Source organism: Equus asinus, chromosome 20 (assembly GCF_041296235.1).
Source record: "Equus asinus isolate D_3611 breed Donkey chromosome 20, EquAss-T2T_v2, whole genome shotgun sequence".
Lineage (NCBI taxonomy): Eukaryota > Metazoa > Chordata > Mammalia > Perissodactyla > Equidae > Equus > Equus asinus.
The window spans coordinates 44,513,222-44,535,453 of record NC_091809.1 but is presented as its reverse complement, the minus strand read 5'-3'; the positions used below and the strand labels follow the sequence as shown (position 1 = coordinate 44,535,453).

Genomic DNA, 22,232 nt, shown 5'->3' with positions numbered 1-22,232 from the left:
ATGAAAGTGGTGCCAGATCACCTGGCCTGGGCTGGGCCTTGCTGTACTTTCCGTGAGTTTTCTTCAGGTTCCTCTCCCTGGAGTGTTGTTAGCCAAGGGAAGCCTGAGGTGGGGGAACTGTGGGGCCCCACAGTTGGGGCACGTCTGCCTAGGGTCTTCAGGGGACCTGGATGTGGTGGGCGGGGCCGCCAAGGAGTCTGGCCAGAAGTCGGCAAGGACCACACCCAAGAAGCAAAGCTTGAGGCTAAGATTCACGTGAGGAACAAGGCCTAGTCCCAGCTCTGAGCAATCTGGGGGGGCACCCTCTTACAGGCCCCCGCTCCCTCACCTGCTGACGGGGGGCCTTGCTGGAGCATCTCTGAGGTCTTCCCCGACGCTGGCAGCCAACAGCTAATTGCTCCTGGCATTCTACCAAGGATTATTAGCCATACGGCTACTGGTGGACTGAGTTGTTCCCTGTGACTTGCTCTTTCAAGCCACACTGTAGAGAAATGGTAACAATGGAGAACTGCCAGGGCCAGTGTTTGGTAGATCATGTCAGATGGCCCTCCAGGTGGGACTGTCCCAGCGTGCACTCTCACTAGCAGTGTCTGAGAGGCCCTTTTCCCCCATATCCCTGCTGGATCAGTAGGGGTTCCCCGGAGAAAGAGAACCAGTGGATACAGAGAGAAAGCAAGAAATTTATTTTAAGGCATTAGCTCATGCAATCGTGGGGCCTGGCAAGTCCAAAATCCTGGCAGGCTGGCAGCTTAGGCAAAAGCTGATGTCTGAAATCTGTAGCGCAGGCTGGAAAGTCAGACAGGATTCCCCTGTTACAGTCTTGAGGCAGAATTCCTTCTCCTTCAGGAAATCTCACTTTTTGCTCTTAAGGCCTTCAAGTGATTGGATGAGGCCCACCCACACTGTCAAGGGTAATCTCCTTTTTAAAGTCAGCTGACTGTAGATGTTAGTCCCATCTACCAAATACCTTCACAGCAACATCTAGACTAGTGTTAGACCAAAAAACTGGGTGCCAGAGTCTAGCCAAGCTGACACATAAAATTGACCATCACACTTGCATCATTCGATTTTATCATAAATTGTTTGCCGCTTGGACCGTGAGAAACATTAAAGCATTTCAGGATTCGTTCTCAGCTGTCAAGCCATTGACTGCAGCCAGGTGACGGGAGTGCTGGTTGTTCCCCATCTGCCCCCTGCCCCTACCCCGTTCACCCTCTGCCCTCCTCTGCCCTGCTCTGTGCCCCAGGACAGCCACCTCTGGATCAGCCTCACCTGGGCTCCCTCATGTCTGGCTCAGCCAGTGAGAAGCACCAGAGGTGAGAGGGCAGGACAAGAGAGAACTCAGGACCTGTATCCCTGCCCCTTGCTGCTTCTGTACCACACCTCTGCCTTGACTTCCTTCCTCCAACGCTCCAGACCTCCTGGGCTCCTGGACCATCATTTCCCTCTCCTGCCTCTTCTGCCCTCGCTTCCCTGTGCCGCTGCTCTCTGGTTCCCTTCACCCTGCTCGCCCCTCTAAAGCAAGCATTACCTTCATGAAAGGTACTCTGAGTCAAGTTGATTCTGTTTTCCTGCAGAGACCCTGACTGACAACAACTATGGTCCCAGTTGGGGACCCAGAGAATGGACAGTGGAAAGGAAGGGGGCCAAAGTGAGGTGGAGAAGCAGGCTGACTTGGCAGGGACTCAGTGCACACTCTCCCCAGGAGAAGGTCCAGACCACAGGGGGTTTCCGGTCAAGGGACCAGCAGGCCACAAGCTACCTCAGGATCCAGGCCTGCAGAGCCTTTCAGGGGTGGCGTCCACACCCCCGGGGAAGCCTTGGCCCTGACTCCTGCTATGTGTCGTTCTGGGAGAATGTCCTGACTCCCAGGCAGGGAGAGGCCAGATGAAGTGACACTGCCCACACGGCCCCCTCCCCTCCCACATCACGGGAAACAGAAGGCTTGGGGTGGGATGCAGCATCTCTACCCTACCTGTGCTCCACACCTGCCTTTCGGGATTCTCTCCTGTCATAATCGTGGGGGAACATCCCTTCTCTCCCACCCCAGGGCTCTGTCTCCCAGCACCTCCCCCTCCCTCTCTGCAGAAATTGTCGCCTCTCTACCTCCTCCTCCTCCCTCTTTCCTGCCTCCTTCTCATCAGCCCTGAGAGTATTTAAATCTTTCCCATCTAAAACACAGAATAAAAAACACCTCAAACCCAAGCCCTTCTCCACCTCAGCCCTATTCCTCCCTGTTTCTTCACAGTTAAACTTCTTGCCAGCATCCTCCTTGTCCTCAGCAATTCCCAACCTAGTTGTCACGACTCAACTATGTGCAATCAGTAACAAGTCATCTGTTACGGAAACTGGTGGGTTATTTCCACCTAAATTAGAGCCGACTCAAGGTCCTCCCGCACAAACATTACCCTCACTCACCTGTGTTTTTCTGTGTCTTGTACTTGGTGATCGTCCAGCCACACTACTTGGGGGCCCCAATGGCCCTCACACCCTCCTGGCATACGCTGTTCCCTTTGCTCATACGGCTTACTCCCACTCCCACCTCCTTCCTCTTTGCTGGGGACCTCAGCTTAGATGTCCCTTCCTCTAGGAAGCCTTTCGTGGTGCCTATCACCAGATTGGGTGAGGCGTGTGCTGCAGCAGGCCCCGTACCAGCCTCTACTTCCCTGTTAGAGCATGTGCCACAGTGTGAGGGGCTTGCCTGGTCTCTGGTCCACAAGCGTCTCCAGGCCGTGAGCTTCCTGAGGACAGGGACAGTGTCTGGTCTCCGTTCCATTCCCAGCCCAAAGCATAGCACCAGTGGGTAATCAATACACATTCTGAGTGGATGAATGGACGGATGGCTGACCTACGTGGGAGTGTAGGATTGGCCTGTAGCTCAGAAGCCCAGGAGGGCAGTGTGGGAGGTAGGACATTTTAACCAGCAGAGCTGTCCAGCAACAGGACCGACAGCCCAACAAGGCCCAGGGCTCCTGTCACTGCATTCACTGGGCTGAAGCTGGCTGACTCCAACTGGGGTCACAGGGTAAATTCCGGCCTTTGATGGGGATCATGGACTAGGAGACCCAACAGCACTCTGAAACTAAAATTCAGTATCTCCAACTTGCCTGGAACTGGGGCCCCCACCTGTGGGTCCCCCATCTTGGAGGGCACTCAGCTCAGGACTGTGGTGAGACCTCTCCAGTCTTGCAGGTGGGTGCTCAAGTCAGGGTCACACACCCATCACCACAAGAGGGCACCCTGGGCTTAGACTTGCCCTGAGCATGCAGTTGGAGCAGGAGGCTTAGGTGGTGGAGCTGGTCTGGGGCGGGAGAGGTGGGGCAGGCAGGAAAGGGCTCACTGAGGCAGAGCTCTGCTGATGGTGCAATTAGGGTGGCTGGACCCAGGCCCAACAAAAAGTTCATTGGAAGACAGAGTTGTCACGCTGTTTTAGAATTAAATACATATTATTCGGAACCTTCAAGTACAAGATGGGCAATGAGTTTGCGTGTACTCCCCCCCCTGGACATGAGTGAAGGCTGGGACCTGGGTGGGGTGGGATGTCCAGGGTTGGGGGCTCAGCTTTAGAGATGTCAGGGGCAGGGGATAGCTCTGTGTCCTGGCTCCCATGTCCTCTCCAGTCTACTCCCCAGAAACAGTTGCTTTATCCCGTTCCCAGAGCACCTCTCATTTTATCACCCTGACACTATGAGCTCCGCCCCTGGTCTGCAATATTCCTCTGGCACCATTGGATTGACTCCAAGGTGCCATCTTAAAAGAGGCCTGGAAGTTCTTCCTGGCCTCTACCTACCTTCCATCTGCTCTTTTGGGAAGCCTGAGCCTGGATCCATTCCCTGTGGTCGCCCCAAGGCAGGGAGCTGACCCCCACCCAGCACCCCCACGCTCTGGGAGCCCATCTGGCAGACAGAATGAGCTAGAAAGGACTTGTTGCTTGGTGACTTTCCAGGACGCCTCGCTCTCCACCCTGCTCCCAGCCCTGACGACTCAATCCAGCTGACATGACAGGAAATGAGAGTGAACAGCACAGCCTACAGCCAAGAAGACTACTTCTCTTTGCTGAGGTGGGGAACAGTGCTGGGGTCCCACCCCCCTCCCCCGAGCACCTTCTCCAGGGCTATAGCCCATTTCCAGCAACATGTCCGGAAGGGGATGCTTGACTCCTAGAACCTTCTGTCCTGGAAGCAAAAGAAGCTAATAGCGTGCTCAAGTAGAAATGGGACGTGGGGAGCTAGTGAATTCCTAGAGGTGCAGCCAGGGGAATCAGATGTCACCCCAGGAGGACCAGGAAGACCTGGGGAGAGGTCTGAGTTGACCGCATCCTGGAGTAAGGCTTTGGCTACTCTGAAAAAGTCCTCCAGTTGTTGAGAGAGGCGGGTAAGGGAGGCAGGGTGGGTTCATTTGCATTTAATTTGAATTTAATTTGCATATCACTCTTTTGATGTCCAAAGGCACTGAAATTTCCTGTCCTTGCTTCTTTTTCCCTTTCTTTTCTCTGTTCCTTTCTAACCTCCAGGCAACCCTCTATCTCTCTCCTCTACCCCACAGCTTTTCGTCTCCCAGGCTAAATAGAGAGAGAGAGTATGAGGCCCAGAAGATTGGCACCTTTCCCACCACCTCCCATCCACCCAGAACTCAAAAAGCTGATTTCATGGAGACTGAGTGCTGGAAGGACGGAGGGATAAAGGAAAGGGGTCTTTTGTGCTCCCATTCTGGTTCATCTAGTTGAAGTGATCATCAAGCAAGTCAGAGAAGGAAGGAATAAAAATTGTCCTACCCTACCCCTTGCCCCGTACACACATATCACAAACCCAGCCAACCGTCTAAGACCCAGGAGGGGCATATGAAGGAGGAGCAGAGAGAATGCGAGGGTCTGTGCTGTGCTGGGACTCTCCCCAAGGACCTGGGCAAGTGCCTCCCCTGTGGACCTCCAGTTCTTCCTATGAATGATATCTAGCTTCCTTTCACCTTGAGTTACACAATCATGGAAGGAGGAGAGAGAAGGTGAGACTCAGGCTCAGACGCTGGAGGGTGAGATGAAAAGCACCAGCTTTGGACTCAGGCAGACCTGGTATAAATCCCAACTCCATCACCTACTAGCTGCGTCAACCTGCCTGAACCTCAGGTTCCCCATCCACAAACGGAGCCTAAAAATTACACCTTCCTTCTAAAATCATGCTGACTAAATTAGAAGGTTCATGACCAACATGTAGCACCTCCCTTGTCATATAGGAAGTACTCAACCAACATTTATTGAATGAATGAGTAAAGGAATTAGTAAATGAATGAAGTTTGAAGTAATACCTGCCACCCTCTCCCCACCTCCACCCCCTACCACCTTCCCATCCTCCCACCCCATGTCTGGAATCCAAAGCTGTCCTTCCAACTGTGAACTTCCAAGGTCCTGTCTCTGCCCCAGTGGGCCCCATCCCCAACAGCACCACCCCCACCCCCATCCTTGGGACCCTAGAATCCTAGGCTGCTGGAGCTGGAAGACCCTTGGAAATCATTAGGTACATGCCCCTCTGCTGTCTGGGAAACTAAAGCCCAGAGAAGAAATGTAACTTTGCACATGGAAAAGAGAAACAGGTCCCAGATATGGTGGTCGGAGAATCAGACCCTCAGTGCACATGGCCATGCAAATACTGTGCAAATAGAGATATGGAAATCACAAGCACAAAGGGGTATATAAACTATGCGCAGGCATTTTTCTAGCATGAGGACAGGTGACATGCAGTTGTAGATAAGAAATGCACCTCAGGGAAGGGACCGAAGCTGCAGTGGAGGAGGGAAGGGAAAGGAAGGAGAAGCGGAGGGAGAGAAGGGACGGTCTGGAAGTGTCCTGAGGGGGATCCCAGGGTTCATTCAGCCTCAAGGAAGCCTTCCCTGATCTCTTCCCCCAGCCAGAAGAAACGGTAAGAAAGCCCCTTCCCGTCTTGCCAAGAGCGGGAGGAAGAGAGGACTATGTGACTAGGGGACAGCGGTTTGTGTGGACCTGAAGAAGCACTTATTAAACGCTTTCCATTCCTCTGGGGCCACTGTGGCACCCTCGGAGCCCTCTCTGACACCTGTTGTGTACCCAGCACTGTGCTTGGTGCTGTGGGGGCAGCCGATCAGTTAACACCCAGGGGGTAGGAGAGAAAAGTCCCACAGAATCCGCCACAAGGACTGTTAAGAACACTGCAGTGTTACGGTAATTTAGTAAAAGCCTGATCAGCTCACTTCCGACTCCAGAAAGGAGGCGGCATTTGAACGGTGCATTGGGCATTGAGGAAGTGGCATGCTGTGCTTTAGAACGGGAGCCCTGATACAGCTGTGCAACACGGGGCACGTCAAAGTCTCTGTCTCTCTTTCCCCCTCTGTAAAATGGAAATCGTAACCATCCGATTTACAAGTTGTTATGAGGACTATACAAGATCACGTGCCTTTAAAGTGTGGTGAACACAGTGGAAGCTCAGTAGGTGCTGGATTCTATAATGGGGGTTACTGGGGTGGAGGGTGGGTGGACACGCCAGGTGGAAAAAACACTGTAAACAAGGCAGTGGCAGAAAAGCCCAGGACCTGTTCAGTGGGCAGGAAATAGTCCTGGAGACTAAGGCAAAGGCAGGTCCACAGGGAGTCCTGTCTGCAAAGGAAGGTGAGGCCCTGTGCCCTGTCTGCATGTGGCTTTCTGGGCTTACAGGCAGGTGGAGCCTGGGTCTTGGCACCACTTCCTGGGACCTGAAGAGTGGAGGGGAGGGGTGGGCGGAGCTCAGATGGTGAGTCTATGATGGGTGCTGCAAAGAGCACTGGAGTGAGAGTCCAGAGACCTGACTCCAGCCAGGCTCCATCTGTCACTAGGGAATTGGGTGCCTTTGGACAAGTCACTTCCCAGCTCTGGAGATGAGGGACATAGCTGTTCCCACAACCGCTGACACTAGTAAATAACTTTCATAGCATCCTCTCATAGAGCCTCATGCAAGCTGGGACTGGGGGCAGGCAAGGGGCAGTGTCTTCCCCCCGGAAGTGCGATCATCAGCTGGACTCCAGCTAGGCCCCACATGTCGTGAGGGTGTCTGGGGGTTACGTGAGCTTGGCCACCTGTGAACTCCGCGTAGACAGAGGCCAGTTATGATTAGTACCTGTCTCGTTTTACAGACGAGCAAAATGAGTTCAGAGTGGTGGAGAGCCTTATCTCATGACACACAGCTGGTAAGCAATTGAGAGGAAAGATTCCAAAACCAGATTCTTTCCAGCACACCCTTATGGCTTCTCCAAACACTCCAGGCTCCTTGCAGCGCTTACACTTCAGAAGTCTGTCCAGACCGAACCTCACGCCGAGGCTGGATAATTCGCCAGGCCTTCGAAAAAAGGGCGAGCTGGACGAGGAGTCCGGGTCTCTGCGGGCGCGGTGTGGAGAGGCCGCCAGACCCGGTTGGGGCAGACAGGTGTTCCGCGGGGTCGGGACCTGCCCCGGCAGCACCCCCTGCCCTCTCCCCCGGCCCCCAGCTCCGCGTATGCAAATCGCCGCTTTGCATGGGCCCGGGGCCAGGAGCGGGGGCCCTGCCAGGGGGCGTGGCCGGCGGCCCCCGCCCCGCGCCGCGCCGCGCCGCGTGCTCACCTGGGGAGTGTGGCAATCCTGGCCGCGCCGAGGGCTGCCCGGACGGGCGGGAGCAGCGGAGCGCGCGACGGCGGCGGCGACGGCTCCGGCAGCGGCTCCCGCGGCGGCGGCGGCCGGGACGGGAGGAAGGAGACCCTGGCTTCCCCGGGGGCCCGGCTGGGGCAGACTCGAGGGGCCTGGGGGGGAGCTGGCTTTGGCCCCTCCTGGGGCAGGATGGTGAATCTGGAACCCATGCACACAGGTGAGGGGCAGAGGCAGTGAGCTCTGACAGGTGTCACTGCGCGCGGGAAGGGGCCGAGGGGCTCCGTGCTCTGGGGTCTTATTCCCCATCGGCCAGGAGAGGGCAGTGTGGATAGCGGGTCACCCAGGGGCGGGCGTAGGCAGGCAGATGCCCGGGGGACCTTGGAAAAGAATGAGGGCGGGGGCTGCAGCAGGGGTGAAAGAGATTCTGAAGCCCACCCTCTTCACTCTCTCACAGCTGGAGAGTGGCAGATGTGTGCTACTTGGGTAAGCTGAACTGTGGTCGTCTCCGTGAGGTCGCCCTCTTCCCTGATTGCAGAGGGTGGCTCACTCAGTCAGCCAGGGGTGTGGACCTGGGAGGGCATAAGTGAGGAAAATGCATGTATCCACATGTTATGTGTTTGGTGTCCCTGGCATTTACGTGAAGTGAAGGCAAAGTGACATTTGTAAGGGCTGGGGGTGGGCTGGGGGACCCAGGAGGAGTGAGTGGGGCCAGACAATTATAGAAGCACACCTTGGGCAGGTGCCATGCCACACATGTATTGATTAGGGCTTCTGGAAGCATGTGTCCGTGCATATCAGAGGTGAGTCTACCTTTCCCGTGCGCGTTGGGAGAAGAGATGCCGCAGACCCCGTGTGTGAAGGTGTGCCCACTCACATGGTCTGTGGGTCTTGGCGGTGCTCTAGGCTCAGTGCAGGGTGGGGCTGGAGTCTGTGTGCAGGTGCCGCTCAGCAGCTCTGTGGGACCCCACAGGAGGAGCAGCCTGCCCAGGGGCCTGTGGGATAGGTGCTTCCATCTCTGTGTCTGAGAGGGTGATGACAGATACCTCCTCTGTATTCTATGTCCCATGGGTTCGGATACCAAGCCCTCTTTTCCTCAGGGGTGGGAACCCAGGAGATGGAAATGCTTTTCCAGGAGTCGTTTCCCCTGCATGAATGGTATATGGACATGGAGGCCCCTCCATTCGCTCTGCTGATCCCTCCTTTCACAGCCAGCCTAGAACAGGAGCTAATCCTGAAGGGTGGGCATCTGGAGGTCTGAGGGCCTGAGCAGAGAACAGGCTTGAGGTGAAGAACGCTGAGCCTGAATGGCCATCTCAGACCAGCAACTTACCTTGCAAAGGGGCAGCACCCAAGGCCCTTTGGTTAGGATTTCAGGGCTGTTGATGGGAATTTTGTTACCTGCTTTCCTTCCTGGGCGAGTGCGGAGGAAGAGTGGGGGGAGGCAATTCTCCGGACGCGCCCCAAGGCACAGAGCAGGCTGGAGCCCACCAATCCTGAAAACAAGTAGCAGTGGGTGCCCGGAGGAGACACAGGGTCCACAGTTCCCCAGAGCAGTCCCAGCTGGGCCGAGAGAAAGGCAGGCTGACAGAGAGGTGCTGACTCTGAGTGGATCTCCAGGTGCCAGGATGTGCCAGGAAGGGCCAGGGAAGGCAGAAGGAACCATCCAACTGGGTGTCATCCAATGTTTGGAGAAAGTCTGTTGCCAGACCCTGTGGCACCCACATGGAGCTGGGCAGACCTGGGGCAGATCCCTGCTCTCCTTTCTTCACCCCCTACCAAGAAGACCCACGTTTGAATGGGAGCAAGGCTTCAGAAAGGTGGGCCCCCAGCGGGAAGTTCTTTAGGATCAAGATCAGAGACTTCCTGGGGGTTTTCCGCCTCATTGTCTACTGAGGGCTCCTGCTCTGGGGCAAGTGGGAGGAGGTGGGACAGCTGGGACCCAGCAGGGAAGCAGCCGAGGGTCTAAGAGGATCCAGCCAGAGGAGGACAGTGAGTGAGGTAGAGGTGAGAAGGCCAAGCCTGCATGCCTTGGCCTTGGAGGAAGCTCCAGGCTGATGCTTTTCAGAAGCCCAGATGCCTCCCTCATGCCTGTCCACTGTAGGCCGACACAAAGGGGTTCCAGACACAGAGGGGGAGATCGTGCTGACCCCAAGGCGGGTGACTCCTCAGGGTGGGTCCCCGATTCAGCTCTCTACAGCTACTTCTGCCCCTCCACAACCCATTTCTGTAGCCTGGGCCTCAGGGCCGTCCAGGCCTCCTTGAGGTTTCTGTCTTGGCCCCTCTGTGGTGTCTGGTTCCCCTTCAGTGGCACCTCAAAGAGATCTCTCAGTTTGGGACTTTCTGTGGAGTTTCTGTGATTGGTCTCCATTTGAGGATTCTCTTTGCTGGGTCTTCTTGGTGGGCTTTTCAGGGTCATCTTTGTAGGGTCTTTCAGTGTAGGCTCTGCTGTGGGGTCTGTGAGGGAGGGTCCCTCTATGGAGTATCTCAGTATGGGTCCCTGTCTCAGGTCTCTCAGTCCATCACCCTCTTTGTAGAAATTTAGTCTCTTTGGAGTTCGATTTTCCCCCTCACAGTAATCCTGTATCCTGCTGATTCTTTATCAGTGGCACTTCCCCTGTGAATTCCCAGGCCTGGGCCCTTGGGGACTCCTCCTCATTGATTTACTGGAACAGTTTGGATAGGGGAAGGAGGGGAGACAGGAGCACACAACGTAGGGTGAAGCCCTGCGCCCAGGTCCCCGTCAGCTCCAAGAGCACTGCAGCCCCCAAGTCAGCCTGTCTTTTCACCCTGATAACCTGATAACCTGATTCAGGTCAGCCCGGGGCCTCAGCACTTTGTATTTTATAGGGCATCTCAGTGCAAGCACGAGCACCTGAGCAGGCATGAGGTCACCAGGCACGGGGCACCCCAGCCAAGGTGGGGCTCCTCACTCCTAGGCCAAAAACAGGCAGAAGGGTAGACAAGAGTCAGACAGACAGACAGCTAGGGAAGGAGAGAAGAGACGGAGGAAAACAGTAGGAAGCCAGCTGGAGGAGGACACCTGGTTGGCCCCAGAGCATCTCTTTTTCTGCCCTTCCCCCTGTGAGTTGTCCCCATCAGGGTTGGGAAAGAGGGATGGAGTCTCACAGACTAATACTAGTTAAGCTCAGAAATACCCTTTGAGTTTGAAGGCCTCATTGTGAGAGGAAGTGGGTTTCTCTTGAAGAAGAGGTGAGAGAAGTCTTCTCCTGGGGAGAGTTGGAGCCATGGCTAACTCAGAATTAGGACGAGTGGGTCCCTTAAATTCCCTCTGGTAGAAGTGCCTCCATCAGCGGGTGTGTGAAGGAGACGTCACGAGGGAGCTCCAGTTCCTTCCAAAAACATAAAGATGAACAGTAGGAGAGAGAGGGATGGGCCCTCTGCTTTCCTGGCATTGCCTGGACCAGAAGGCTCAGGACACTGTGGACACTCAGCCTGCAGCCTGGGGGAAATGCCATCCCTTGCACTTTGCTCCTGTGGACTCACACACACACATCCTGGTTCACAGATATGTAAAGAGGGACTGACTGCTCCTGGGTCCTGCCAAGGCACAGGGAGGGCAGGGTGGGTGGCCAGCATCTTGCCCCAGCTTCAGAGTATGTGTGCTGGTGAGGCAGTTGAAGGTCTATGTCTGGTATCTGGGCTCTTACGTAGAGCATCTGAGCCTCTCCAGGGAAGAAAGTGATGGCAAGGAGACTACTCAGTTGCAGGCTGAGATCAAAACAGCCAAGACGCCTGGCCCCACCCCACAGCTCTCTCATCCACCCTTGGCAAGTGCTATCTAACAGGCGAAGGGTTATGGTGTCTCAGGGAGTTTCGGTGTTGACCCATTTTTAGACTGAGACTCAAAAGCTTGTCCCACCCATCAGCCTCAGCCTCCTACCCAACAGGAGCAGGTTCTCAGTATCTTCACATCCTATGGAATGGAACAAGATCCACAGATCATCTCAGCTTGCCCCTCCATTCGGTCTCAAATCTCTATCGGAACCCAAAGTGTCACAATGTTGCTCCCGTAATGGATACATCAAATGAGTAGAGGAGTAAATTCAGTATTTCATTTACTCCTCACTCCCGGCAGAGTGTGGGGCCTTTTGACTCCTTCAAAAGTTATATTTAGACGTGATTAGAACTACCTTTCAAGTTAATTTAAAAGGCGAGTGAGATGGCTTTTGGGGATATTTACAGGCGATGCAGAGAGTCTGGGTTACTGGCGTAAAATTATGGTTTAGCTAAAGAGTTGCCCTTCTTAAACGTCAGGAGTTTGAAGAAAGTTGATTCAGAGAATGTGCTGGTTATCCCAGCTTTACCTCCTCTTAAACTCTTCCTGATCCCATGAGCATTTTTCCTATGAAGTCAGAATCTGGAGAATGCTGATGGCTTCCCAGCTAAAGGACAAATTACAGCAGTGCTGAGCCAGAGCTGTCCATTGTGACATCTCAGCCTGAGTATCTGTTTAGTTAGTTTGTTTGTTGTGTGCTCACTTCGTGCCAGGAACTGTGCCGGGCAGTTTTCGTTCAGCATTTCCTTTACTCCTCACCGTAACTCTGGGAAGTAAGTGTCACTAGTCCCATTTTTCAGTGGAGACAGCTGAGGTTCAAATACGTGGCCAGGGTCTCCCAGCTAGTTAGCGATGGCACTGGGATTAATTCCAGATCTGTCTGCCGCCAAAACCCATGCTCTGAATTCTGGGTTTAACCTCTGAAGTGGGTTAAAAACCACCCAGGGGAAGGACTCGCCCCTTTTGGCACCATCCCAGCAGTCTCTGACGTTTGCTCAGCCCCATTGAAGAATTCCTGTGGGGAAGTGTGGGGTGAGCAGATCTGTGTTAGGCAATGCCCAGCTCCAGGCGTAGAACTTCATGGGTGGGACAAAGCAAAGCCCATTTCTCCCTTGAAGCGGAAGGTGAGCAGTGGCAGGAGCCCTTTGCAGATGTGTCCAGGTGGCCCACACTAGTTATTCTGCATATTCATGCATGACAGACTATATAGAAAGTTTCAAACTGCAGTCAGAAGGACTTAGGTTAGGCTCGAGAAATGCCCTCCTAAATGTAGTACCCTGTGAGGGGTGGTGGGCTGTGGGCACAGGGTCTCCCCTAGAGGTCTATGACCATGCAGGACAGTGTGGCTGACTGGAGAGGGCTGGGTGGAGCTCCAAGCATTTACCTGGGAGTCGTCGATTTGGCAGGTCTCAAAAATATTCCTCAAACCACGGTGGCTCCTAGGATTGCTTGCTCCTTCCCCTGCTTCTGGGGGTGTTCTAAGGGCTGGAGAGCCTCTGGACACCCCATCTGTCTTGCTTGGCATGGCAGTCACCCCTCCTGAACTGCAGTCACTACGCCTCCAGGGGCCACAATTTAATCTCTGTGAGAGCCACACACATCATTGCCCTAAAAAAAAAAAAGAAGAAGAAGGTTTTCTCCCTGCTTTTCCTGGGGCGGAGGTCAGCCCTTTTCCCTCATCCTGATCGTCTCCAGACCTCAGGCGTCCAGACTGCCAACTGCCTGATTACCTGATGCAAATTAAGACTGCCTGCTTACCTGGGATTGGCTGGGGAGCCGGGCATGCAAATCGGCTCACCAAGACTTTATCTGGTTTGAAAGAGTTAAAGTGCCGCCCCAGAGACGGGGGGGGGGGGGGGGGGGGGGGTCAACACAATTTGAATAAAATATTCTTGTCTTTAACGGCTTCAGTATTGGGGTGGTTTAATAAGGAGGGGAGCCGAGAGAGTGAGTTAGTTCAAAGTTGCCTCTTTCCTTCTCTCTGCTGACCCTGGAGGACACTTAGGGGTCTCTTAGGTGGTGGCAGCTGTCTGTTGTGGGTAAATGTTTAGTTTATTGAAATGAAGCAGGGCAGAGAGGCCGGACCAGCAGCACTTGGGGGCTGAGACCGGGGCCTGGGGTAGGTCTTCTCTCTCTGTGGGGCACTGACCTGACTGCCCGCCATCCCCTTCTCACTGAGCAAGTGAAAGGAGTAGGAGAGAAGGTAAGAATCCCAGAGGACAGGCTCTCCATGGGGGTCACACAGGAGCCAGGGTTCATCCCCAGACTGTGAGCTGACCTCTGAGAACCAGACAGAGAACAGAGGCAGGAGTTGAGGAAGAAAGGTGAGAAGGGCAAGCCTTGGTTCAAGGGTACTCTTACCTCCCAGGGTAGGGTTATTACGGGGAGAGGAGGGAGATGGATATTTCTTCTGTTACTTTGAAAAATAAAATAAATTCCTTATATCCCAACGGAAATGAGGATTAAGAATGGGAAGCATTCTCCCCCACCCCCCACCTTCACTGTCCCCCTCCCCTTGTTAAATTTTTACCAACTGAGCCCGGTGATAGAAGGAAGTGGCGATGAATGATGCAGAAGGTGAGAGACCCTTCAGAAGCGCTGAAGAGAAAGGCGAGGGAACGGAGGCCAGCACAGGAGGAGGGGAAGTGTGCCCCCGAGCTTATGAATATTCTAATGATTGTATGTGCGGGAATCCGGAATTTGAAAGTCTGATGGTTGTTGTAATTACACATTCATCTTTGCTGTTTAGTTAAAGCCACATATGTCATAGCAAGAAAAATTGTGACCTGTTATTAAAATCAGTTGTGTTTCCCCTGCAGATATCAAGATGAGTGGGGATGTGGCAGATTCCACGAATGCTCGCAGTGCTCTCGGCCAGGTGGAGACAGGTAAGGGTCTTCTCTTCTGGGGAAGGGAACAGGAAAGCACCGGGTGGGAGAGAGTTGTTGCAAATTGTCGAACAATGTGGTTTCCCTCCTTGCTTGGTCTTTCGCCCAATCAGACTGAGAAGCTGGGTCTTAGGAAATGAAGACATTCCCTAGAGACATGGTGTATGACCCTGGAGCTCTCGAACAGTAGACACTGGTCTACAGTGGAACAAAACCTCCGGACCTAGGCTAGGAGAGGGCCAGATCCTTAAAAACAAAGAAATTAGGGAGGAGATTCACTTCTTGATGCGCCATTCCAACACCCCTAGAAGCAGCAGGCTGAGTTCCCAGCTTCTACTGACTGATGGAAGGCAGACCCTGTCTTTAGTAGATGGGGATTAGGGCCTTTTAACCCCAGATATCTCAATAGTCCTACTCAGAGAAGTAACCAGAGAGGCCCGTGTGCAATTGTTCCTCTTCCAAATTACGTGCACGTGGGTGGTAAATAGACTCAGAGAGGAAGGCGTGGTGCCTGGAAATGACTCTGCTTTGTGAAGAAGAGAAAGAGGTCAGGAAAGAATTAAGAAGAAAGTTTCATAGCTCTCTGCTTTTAACTCCATAGTCCAAGCCTTGCTTTGAAAGCTCCATATAATTAAAAAGAACTTAAAGAAAGATGAGTATAAATTGTAACACCACTAAATAACTTTAATAGCATCCCAACAAGACCTCAATTAGTCTTTCATCTGGATTATTAGAGACGTAGAAGTTAGAAGTGGAAGAGAATCGATGTTCCCCAGAGCTAAGATCTTTTCCCAAGTCTTCAGGTGCAGCCTAGTTCTATTCTTGAAGCTAAAAGACTTGGGACTGGGAACAAGATAATTGAGGGTCTTGCTGGGGGGAGGGATGGGCATCAGTAGGATGCATTTACCATAAATGCCCCCCCCTTTAATATTGAAACAGTGTCTATTTCACAGTTAGAGCTATAGGTTTTATATTTTGCTTGATGTATACGGACAGCTGAACTAGAAGAGTGTGGGCCAGTTGCACCCATTTTTTGATTGATTTGCTGGTTGAATATGTTTTACTAAGGGTCTGTGGAGGGGCCACCTATTCTTGCTAATTGAGAAGAAAATGCCCTCCAGCCTCAAGAACCCAAGCAAGGCTTTGAAATCCCTTCAGCTGGAAAGTAATGGGCATGGTCTCTGCGCTGACACTCTTCCCTAGGGAAAAATCAGAGTCTAGAAGCCATGATTCTGGAGAAGGTGGGCCACCCTTTCTCGGTAGCATGTGGGCTAGAGCCAACTCTGTTCACGTGGGCCAGGTATACTGCCCAGGTGTGTGGGGACACAGCTAGAGAGTGTCCATGTGGGAAGAAGACCATGCTTAGCAGGCTGGCACTGGTGCTCTGTAATCAGTTATGTGACAAAGTCAGGGTCACCGTGTTGGGAGTGAGGAGGAGCTACATAGACCCTGAAAAGTGAGCCAGGAGATGGAGGGAGTTCAGATCCTGGCAGGAGTTAGGACGGTTAAGGTGTTATGGACGATCTGAGCAAGTTCTGGCCTCCTATCTAGGACTGTGGGAGCTATGTCCAGGCTAGGTTGAAGGAGAAACAATCTGGACATAAGCTGGGACTTCCAGAATGTGACTGTCATCCTAGAGTTACAACCAATCCAATATATGCCCTTAGACCAGAGACTATGCCTCCCTAGGAGGCAGGAACAGATGACCTTTGAAGAGTGTGGATTTAGAATCAAACAGATCTGGGATAAAAATCACAGTTCTCCTGCTTACTGATTGTATGATGCAATAAGTTAATTTAGCCTCGTCTCTCCTGTAAAGGGAGACAATTAATGCCCATCTCAGAGAGTGGGTTGAGAGTTAGCTGAGATGATGTTTAAAGCCCTTAGCACAGCGCTTGGCACGTGGCAGCTGTGGTCATCATTCCCTCTGATGGCATGATTAAGATTCTGTGATTCTGTAATATACAGAATGAGCATGGCTGCAGGTAACTGGGGTGCTCCTCTCCCCTATACTCAGGCCAAGGGGGTCAGCCCCGGAGGTTGGTTTTGTTCTTTCATTCCATTCAGGAAAGGATTCTGTGTGGGTCCTCTTCGGACCACGGAGTCCGTGCTGTCTGGAACTTCTCCATCTCTAGATCCTTCACTTCCAGGGGCTCAGCTCCATGGCTGGTAGCATCCATGCTTAAGTGATCATCAAATTACTGCATGTTTTTCAGGGCAAGAAAAAAGAGGTAGCTAATTAAAGTAACCAAACTTCCTGGAAAGTCGTTCTGACTCATTTTTTACAGAGTAAAGCTTATTATGAGTCACAATGGTTATCAACTTGGTTTAATGGCTTCCTTTGGATTTTTAAAAGGCAGATTCCCCTTCCCAGCAGTACGTGAATTGAGGGGTGGTTTGTCTCTGGCTTTTAAAGGAACTATAAACAAAGGTGACCTAGAAAGCCCCGGCTCCCTGAGAGCACCCACTGTGTTGTGTGAAATCCCCAACGGGCACCAGGGGTGGGAGCTGGGAAAGGGAAGTGAATTTCCCCGTCCACACTGGCCAGGACTGCAAAGGAGAGCATTCTCAGGTCCAGACACAGATTTCCTGGTTGGTAGAGGCCTGGCTGCATAGCTCATCCTCCCCTTTCCTTCTGCCTGTGAGGAAGCCAAGGCATGGACAGAGGCCCAAGGCCTCATAGTGTGACAGCAGACGGGACCAGAGAAGGCTCCGATGCTATTTCCACACCTCCTGACAACTGGAGCCAAGCTGTTTCTAGATTTCTGAACTATCAGCTTCTCTATCTTTCCTTTTCCCTCCCCACCTGTTGTTATTCTTTCTTCATTCTGGAGGCTGACAATAGTTTTTTCTGTTCTCAGTTGAGTGGTTGATAAGAATTTATAGCCTTACCCACATTCCAAAAGCCCCCAGGTCCGTAACTGACAACCCCTAAGCACCCATGCAACTCACCCTACGACTTTTGACCACACTGGTCACAGCGTAGCCTCAAACCCAGGGGAGGACGCACAGTGGGCTCCGGAGGAAGGAGGGAAAGGCCAGCCACATTCAGAGAGCCTCTCCTCATACCCAGGCACACGCACATGTACCCAGAACTTTATGTACATCATCTCATTTCGTTCTTGCTATCCCTGTTTTTATCAGTGAGGAAATCGTGGCTCAGCATGAGAAACTAGCCTGCCCAGGATCACACAGCATCTAACTAGGAATCAAACTAATCCCCGTCTGACTCCAGGTTCTGCCATTAACTCCCTGCAGATTATTGGGCAAGCGTTTCCCCACCCGGACCTTATTTTCCTCTCTTAAAAGAGAGCTTTGAACTGGATAATCGCTAAGGGCTGAATTTTAAAAGATGAGTACACGGCTCTGCTTTTCCAGATTCTCTCCCATCGGTTTCCGCATCCTGCATTTGTATGAAGGCTTCCTCAGCCCCTCCACCCCCACTCCCTCAGCCCCTCACGGTCCCCTTTTTCTGATCTCTCTCTCTCTGACATCTCCAGCTGCCTTGCTTTATTTGGGCTCTGATCCTTCTCTCTGACCTACCTTGTCCCATAACCAACATCTCTGGAGTGCACTTGTGTCAGAGCCCCAGCTCAGAAAGATGAAGAAACAGCCCCTGAACTCAAGGAGCTGTCCTCCTAGTGCAGGAATTCATGGTGAAGCAGGTGACAATGCCAACTTGTGACTGGAAGAGCACGCTCAAGCTCTTACTGCATTTGGCCTTTACAACAGTTCTGTGAGGGCACATGTCACCGTCCCACTTTGCAGGTGAAGACATTGAGGCTGGTCATAGGAAAGAATGTTAGCTGATTTTCCCAAGATCCCATACCAAGCAAATGACAGCATTAAACCTGGGTCTTTCTAGTGACTTTCTACCCAAAGATGGTGGTGGGAAGACTGGGGAGCAAGCCGAGACCAGGGACAGAGGACACAAGAGAGTGGCAGCATCAGGGAGGTGCCAAGATTGTGCAGCGTGACACCATCAAGGGACTATAGGGGAGTCAAGCTCCTGCTAGTGGGTCGTCTAATCCAAGAGGCAGAAGCTGTGTCTGGGGCAAAAACATGCTTGTTGGGAAAGTGAGGGAAGGAGCCGGCTAGCCCACTCCCTTCTGGTGAGCTGTGGAGGGCAAGGATCCAGCCTCAGAGAGAACTTTCTCCTTCCCTCCTCTCATCCTGAACCAGCCTCACCAATGCGCCAGCACCCCCACCCCTTGCAACTCTCCAGGCTCAGTTGTCATTTGACAGGGGGAGTGGGGTAGGGTTGCAAAGCCAGATGACAGAGGAGCAAATGCCTTGGCTCCCTGGTCCTGCTCAGAGATCTGGAAGGAAGGACTTCATGAGGCGAGTCTAGGGGAAGAAAAGAGGGGCTAGAGGTGAGGGGGGACTGGACTTTGTCAGTCGTCTCTTCCTGCTGCCCCTCTTCCCCCTCTTCAATTGTCCTGTCTGCCAGGCGAAGTGACTAGCGTCTGTCCCACCCCCTAGAAGTTCCGCTGAGGTGAGTTAGCTGTTTGGGGACTCTTTGCAGAAAGTCTGCTCGCTTAACACTGGGAACTTTCAGCATGGTTTTAAGAAGGAATTGACATGATTCTACAGGGAGCCCAGAGAGGTCAGTGATTTTCCTAAGGTCCCAGAGAAAGAATGAGTAACTGACCCAAGGCTAGAAACTCCCTGTCAATTCATTCCCGGGGCCTCGCCGTCTCCACCCTGCTCAGTCCTGGAGAAAACAAGCTGAGGATAAAGGAACTGTGTCTCATCACGACCAAGAGGTGAGGTTCCAGGCAGAGACAGGCAGAAGACTTTTAGAAATGTGTGTGGTTTTCAGTCCAAATATTTATTGAATAAAACTATTCTTTCAATGACAGAGAGGACAGGAGAAATCCAGGAAGTACTTAAGGAAAGGCGAGCCTTAGGGGAAGGTGCAGAAGTCTCCTATTGACAGCGCTTTCTAAACGAGGCACATCTGCATGCATGTACACACACACACCCTTCCTTTTATGATTAAATGACAGTGGATATGAAAGTACTTTGCAAAGTATATGCCAGCATACAAATACAGTCCATCCTTACATTGATAATTATCAGAAACATTCACACGACAAGACAGAGCTCTGTCACTGAGCGATGTGGGACAAGTCTACTTGTGCCCTAGACTTGCATTTCCTCCGTGTTCTATGGGGAGGAGCGTGCTGCAGGGGTAAAATGGGGCGGGGGGGGGGGGGCAGGCAGTCTCTAGGATCCAAGCCTGATGACTCTGCTCCTGTGTCTCCATCTGTCCCCACTCCATCCCTCACCTTGCTGGAAAAGAAAAATGAAGCCACAGCTCCTCCAGATGCCCAGGGGGAACTGATAGGAATCCCTGAGGGTGTAAGGATTCTGAGAGGGTGTCTTGTCCATACCTCTCTCTTCCTTTGGAGACATTTCAAAACTATCTCTGGAAAATGAAAGAAACTACTGTTTTCAGAGACATTTGTTTTCCTCATCTATTCTTCATCCTTAAGAAAAGCTAATCCTCCAATTTCTCTTGGCCACCTATCCTTGTAGGATACAATCTTCAGTGCCTGACACTCCTTTCTTATCTCTCACCTAAGACCCACATGCTGCAGCATAAGCCCATTGCCTCTTGTTCTGGCCTTCTCAAACCAGAGTGGCTTCCATCCCACCTATTTCCAGTTTCTGTGACAGGCAGATTAGAAAGTATTGATTCACCACCCAGGCTGCATCCTGCGGCTGTACATGCTGGAGGTCTCAGGGGGTGACCTGTGACATCAGGGATCACCTCCCCAGCTCTCAGGAACCTTAGCCAATAAAGCAGTGACAGCAGCAGCTCACACCTGTGCCATGCCTTACAGCTCTCAGACACTTTCTCATCTGTCTGTTCCCAAACCCAGACCCACAGGATGGACAAGGCAGGACCCTCCTGTTCAGATGATCCTGCCTGGCACCACTCCCTCTTCCTTTTGGAGGTCTCTTTAAGGAAGTGGCCCCTTGCCACCCCAGCTGCCATCTCTGCCACCCCTAGAAGAACATGGACCTCCCTTCTCTCCAGCCTCAGAGGGGTCAAAGTGAGGGAGCTGGGTGGGTGGCATCCACATGCTGTCTTTTACAGTCCAGATCTCCACTTGGTTTCACCGGTGGTCATTCTTTAGAGCACTGCTTCACAAACAATCTGGGGTGCAGGACCAGTCGTTTTACCTCCAGTGTGTCACAGACCCGTATGTGGTCCTACCGCGCAGCACTGGCACTCAGCTCGTACCCACCACACAGGTTCCACAGGGCCCAAACTGGTCTCCATCCACTTCAGCAGGGAGAGCCCACTGATGGCGTGCTTGAGGTGCCATTAACATTTCTAAATTCTTCCTCTCCGCGTTTATACATCTCTGGTCTCGGCCCTTAATGAACAGTTCACAGACCAGCCCTGGCTGTTGGACCACACTTTCAGATGCTCTGCCTCAGAGGAGTTTCCCTCGTGTGTAAGAGTAGGCATTCCGTGAGCAATGGGTACTTCTGACCCTGGGCACATCTTACGACCTTCTTAACATTCCTCCTACTCCCGCTGTGGGTAATGTGGGGGTGATGATGGGGAGATCCAGCAGGAGAGGTAGGTCCCCCACACACAGACTGGGAGACTGGACACTGAGCAGCGTCCAGAGACTCGGGGCCGCTGTAGCTTTCTGGGCCTCAGCCTTCCACTAAGGCAGCCCAAATCACACCCCCTGCCCCCTAGCTGTGAGTAAACGCTTTCTGTCTCCTGGTCTACCTCTTCCTCAAGAAACAATTAGGGCAATGAACACCTGGTGTAGAAAAGTGCTGAACAGGAGAAAAAGAATTTAAAGAGAAACAAGCAACCAAATTAGGGTAAATCTTAGGGGCTTGAGGAGCAGCCAACATCCAGGCAACTAAGATGAGTTACACTCTGTCCCACCCCATCTCCCAAGCGCACAGACAGACAGACACAAATACAAATCCACACTCACACAATCCCCACCTCCAAACCCTCGGGGCGGGACCAGAGGTGCACCTACTGGCAGTCTTCATCTCTGGTCTAGGCTGCTCTTTCAAAGGCCGGCTGGGGTCCTTGCGGGGGGTTGTGAAACTACAGGAGAGCCGGGGCACCGAGAGCTGAGTCTCAGCCCGCATCTGCTGGAAGGTCTCCCATATTTAAACCCCTTCCCGGGGAGGGCTTTCCTAGGATGACCCAAGCTTAGGAAGAGTTGCTGCAGGGAGAAGCAGGTCCAACTTCTCTCTCACCCTCTCACCCCACACTCCCCACAGCCTTTGGTTTGGGAGGACCCGAGAGAATCAGCTGTGTCCTTAAAAGGGAAGCTGCATGAGGTTGTCCCAGCAGGGGGACATTCCCCCTCATTGAAGCCTGAGAGGCGGGCAGGGCAGGATCAGAGAACGGCAAGAGCCCTCAAGGTGGCTGAATTTCATTTCTAGAGACTTCAGCCACTAACAGTTCAAAGTCCTCTCTTGCCTCCTCCTTGGGCCAGTGCTCGCTGGGGGGAGCTCCTGTGGTCACAGCAGGGCCCCGGGGAGACTCAGGAAGGGCCGGCCTCTGTGCCAAGCCCGGGGCATGGGAAACAGAGCTGCAGGCATCTCCCAAAAAGCACCAGTGCTGTTGACTCAAAAAATAATAGGTGTTCATTTGCATGGCATTTTACATACGGGCTCCATGCAGTGCCTTTTCATCTCCTACCACAGGCACCTCCGAAGCCCCCCAGGTGTCCCCTCTCCTGTCGCCTCCTCTCAGGGCATTGCTGTGTCCTCCAGACTCCAGAACTTCCCCACCACTACCTAGCCCATGCTTGATGTAGCCCAGCCCAGAAAAACCCAGCAGTTGGCCTCACTTGGGTGTGACTGGTCCAGGTTTGCATGAAAGGAACTGGCGGGCAGTCTAGCAGGTCTGGGTCCCCTGGTCACCTGGGTT

At 52.8% G+C, this 22,232-nt stretch overlaps 1 protein-coding gene across 2 annotated transcripts in view; it reads left to right on the top strand.

Moving 5' to 3' along the window:
* The first annotated feature begins 7,550 nt into the window (after positions 1–7,550).
* POU2F3 (POU class 2 homeobox 3) overlaps positions 7,551–22,232 on the top strand; it is a 74,215-nt gene continuing 59,533 nt past the window's right edge. Inside the window, exons 1-2 of one of the 2 annotated variants that reach the window (XM_014855705.3) lie at positions 7,551–7,838; positions 14,237–14,305. In XM_014855705.3, coding sequence (XP_014711191.1) covers positions 7,811–7,838; positions 14,237–14,305 — 97 coding nt within the window. In that variant the 5' untranslated portion in view covers positions 7,551–7,810. Of the gene's footprint in view, positions 7,839–13,364; positions 13,621–14,236; positions 14,306–22,232 lie in introns of those variants that run through there. The other variant, XM_070490077.1, reaches the window with a different exon arrangement.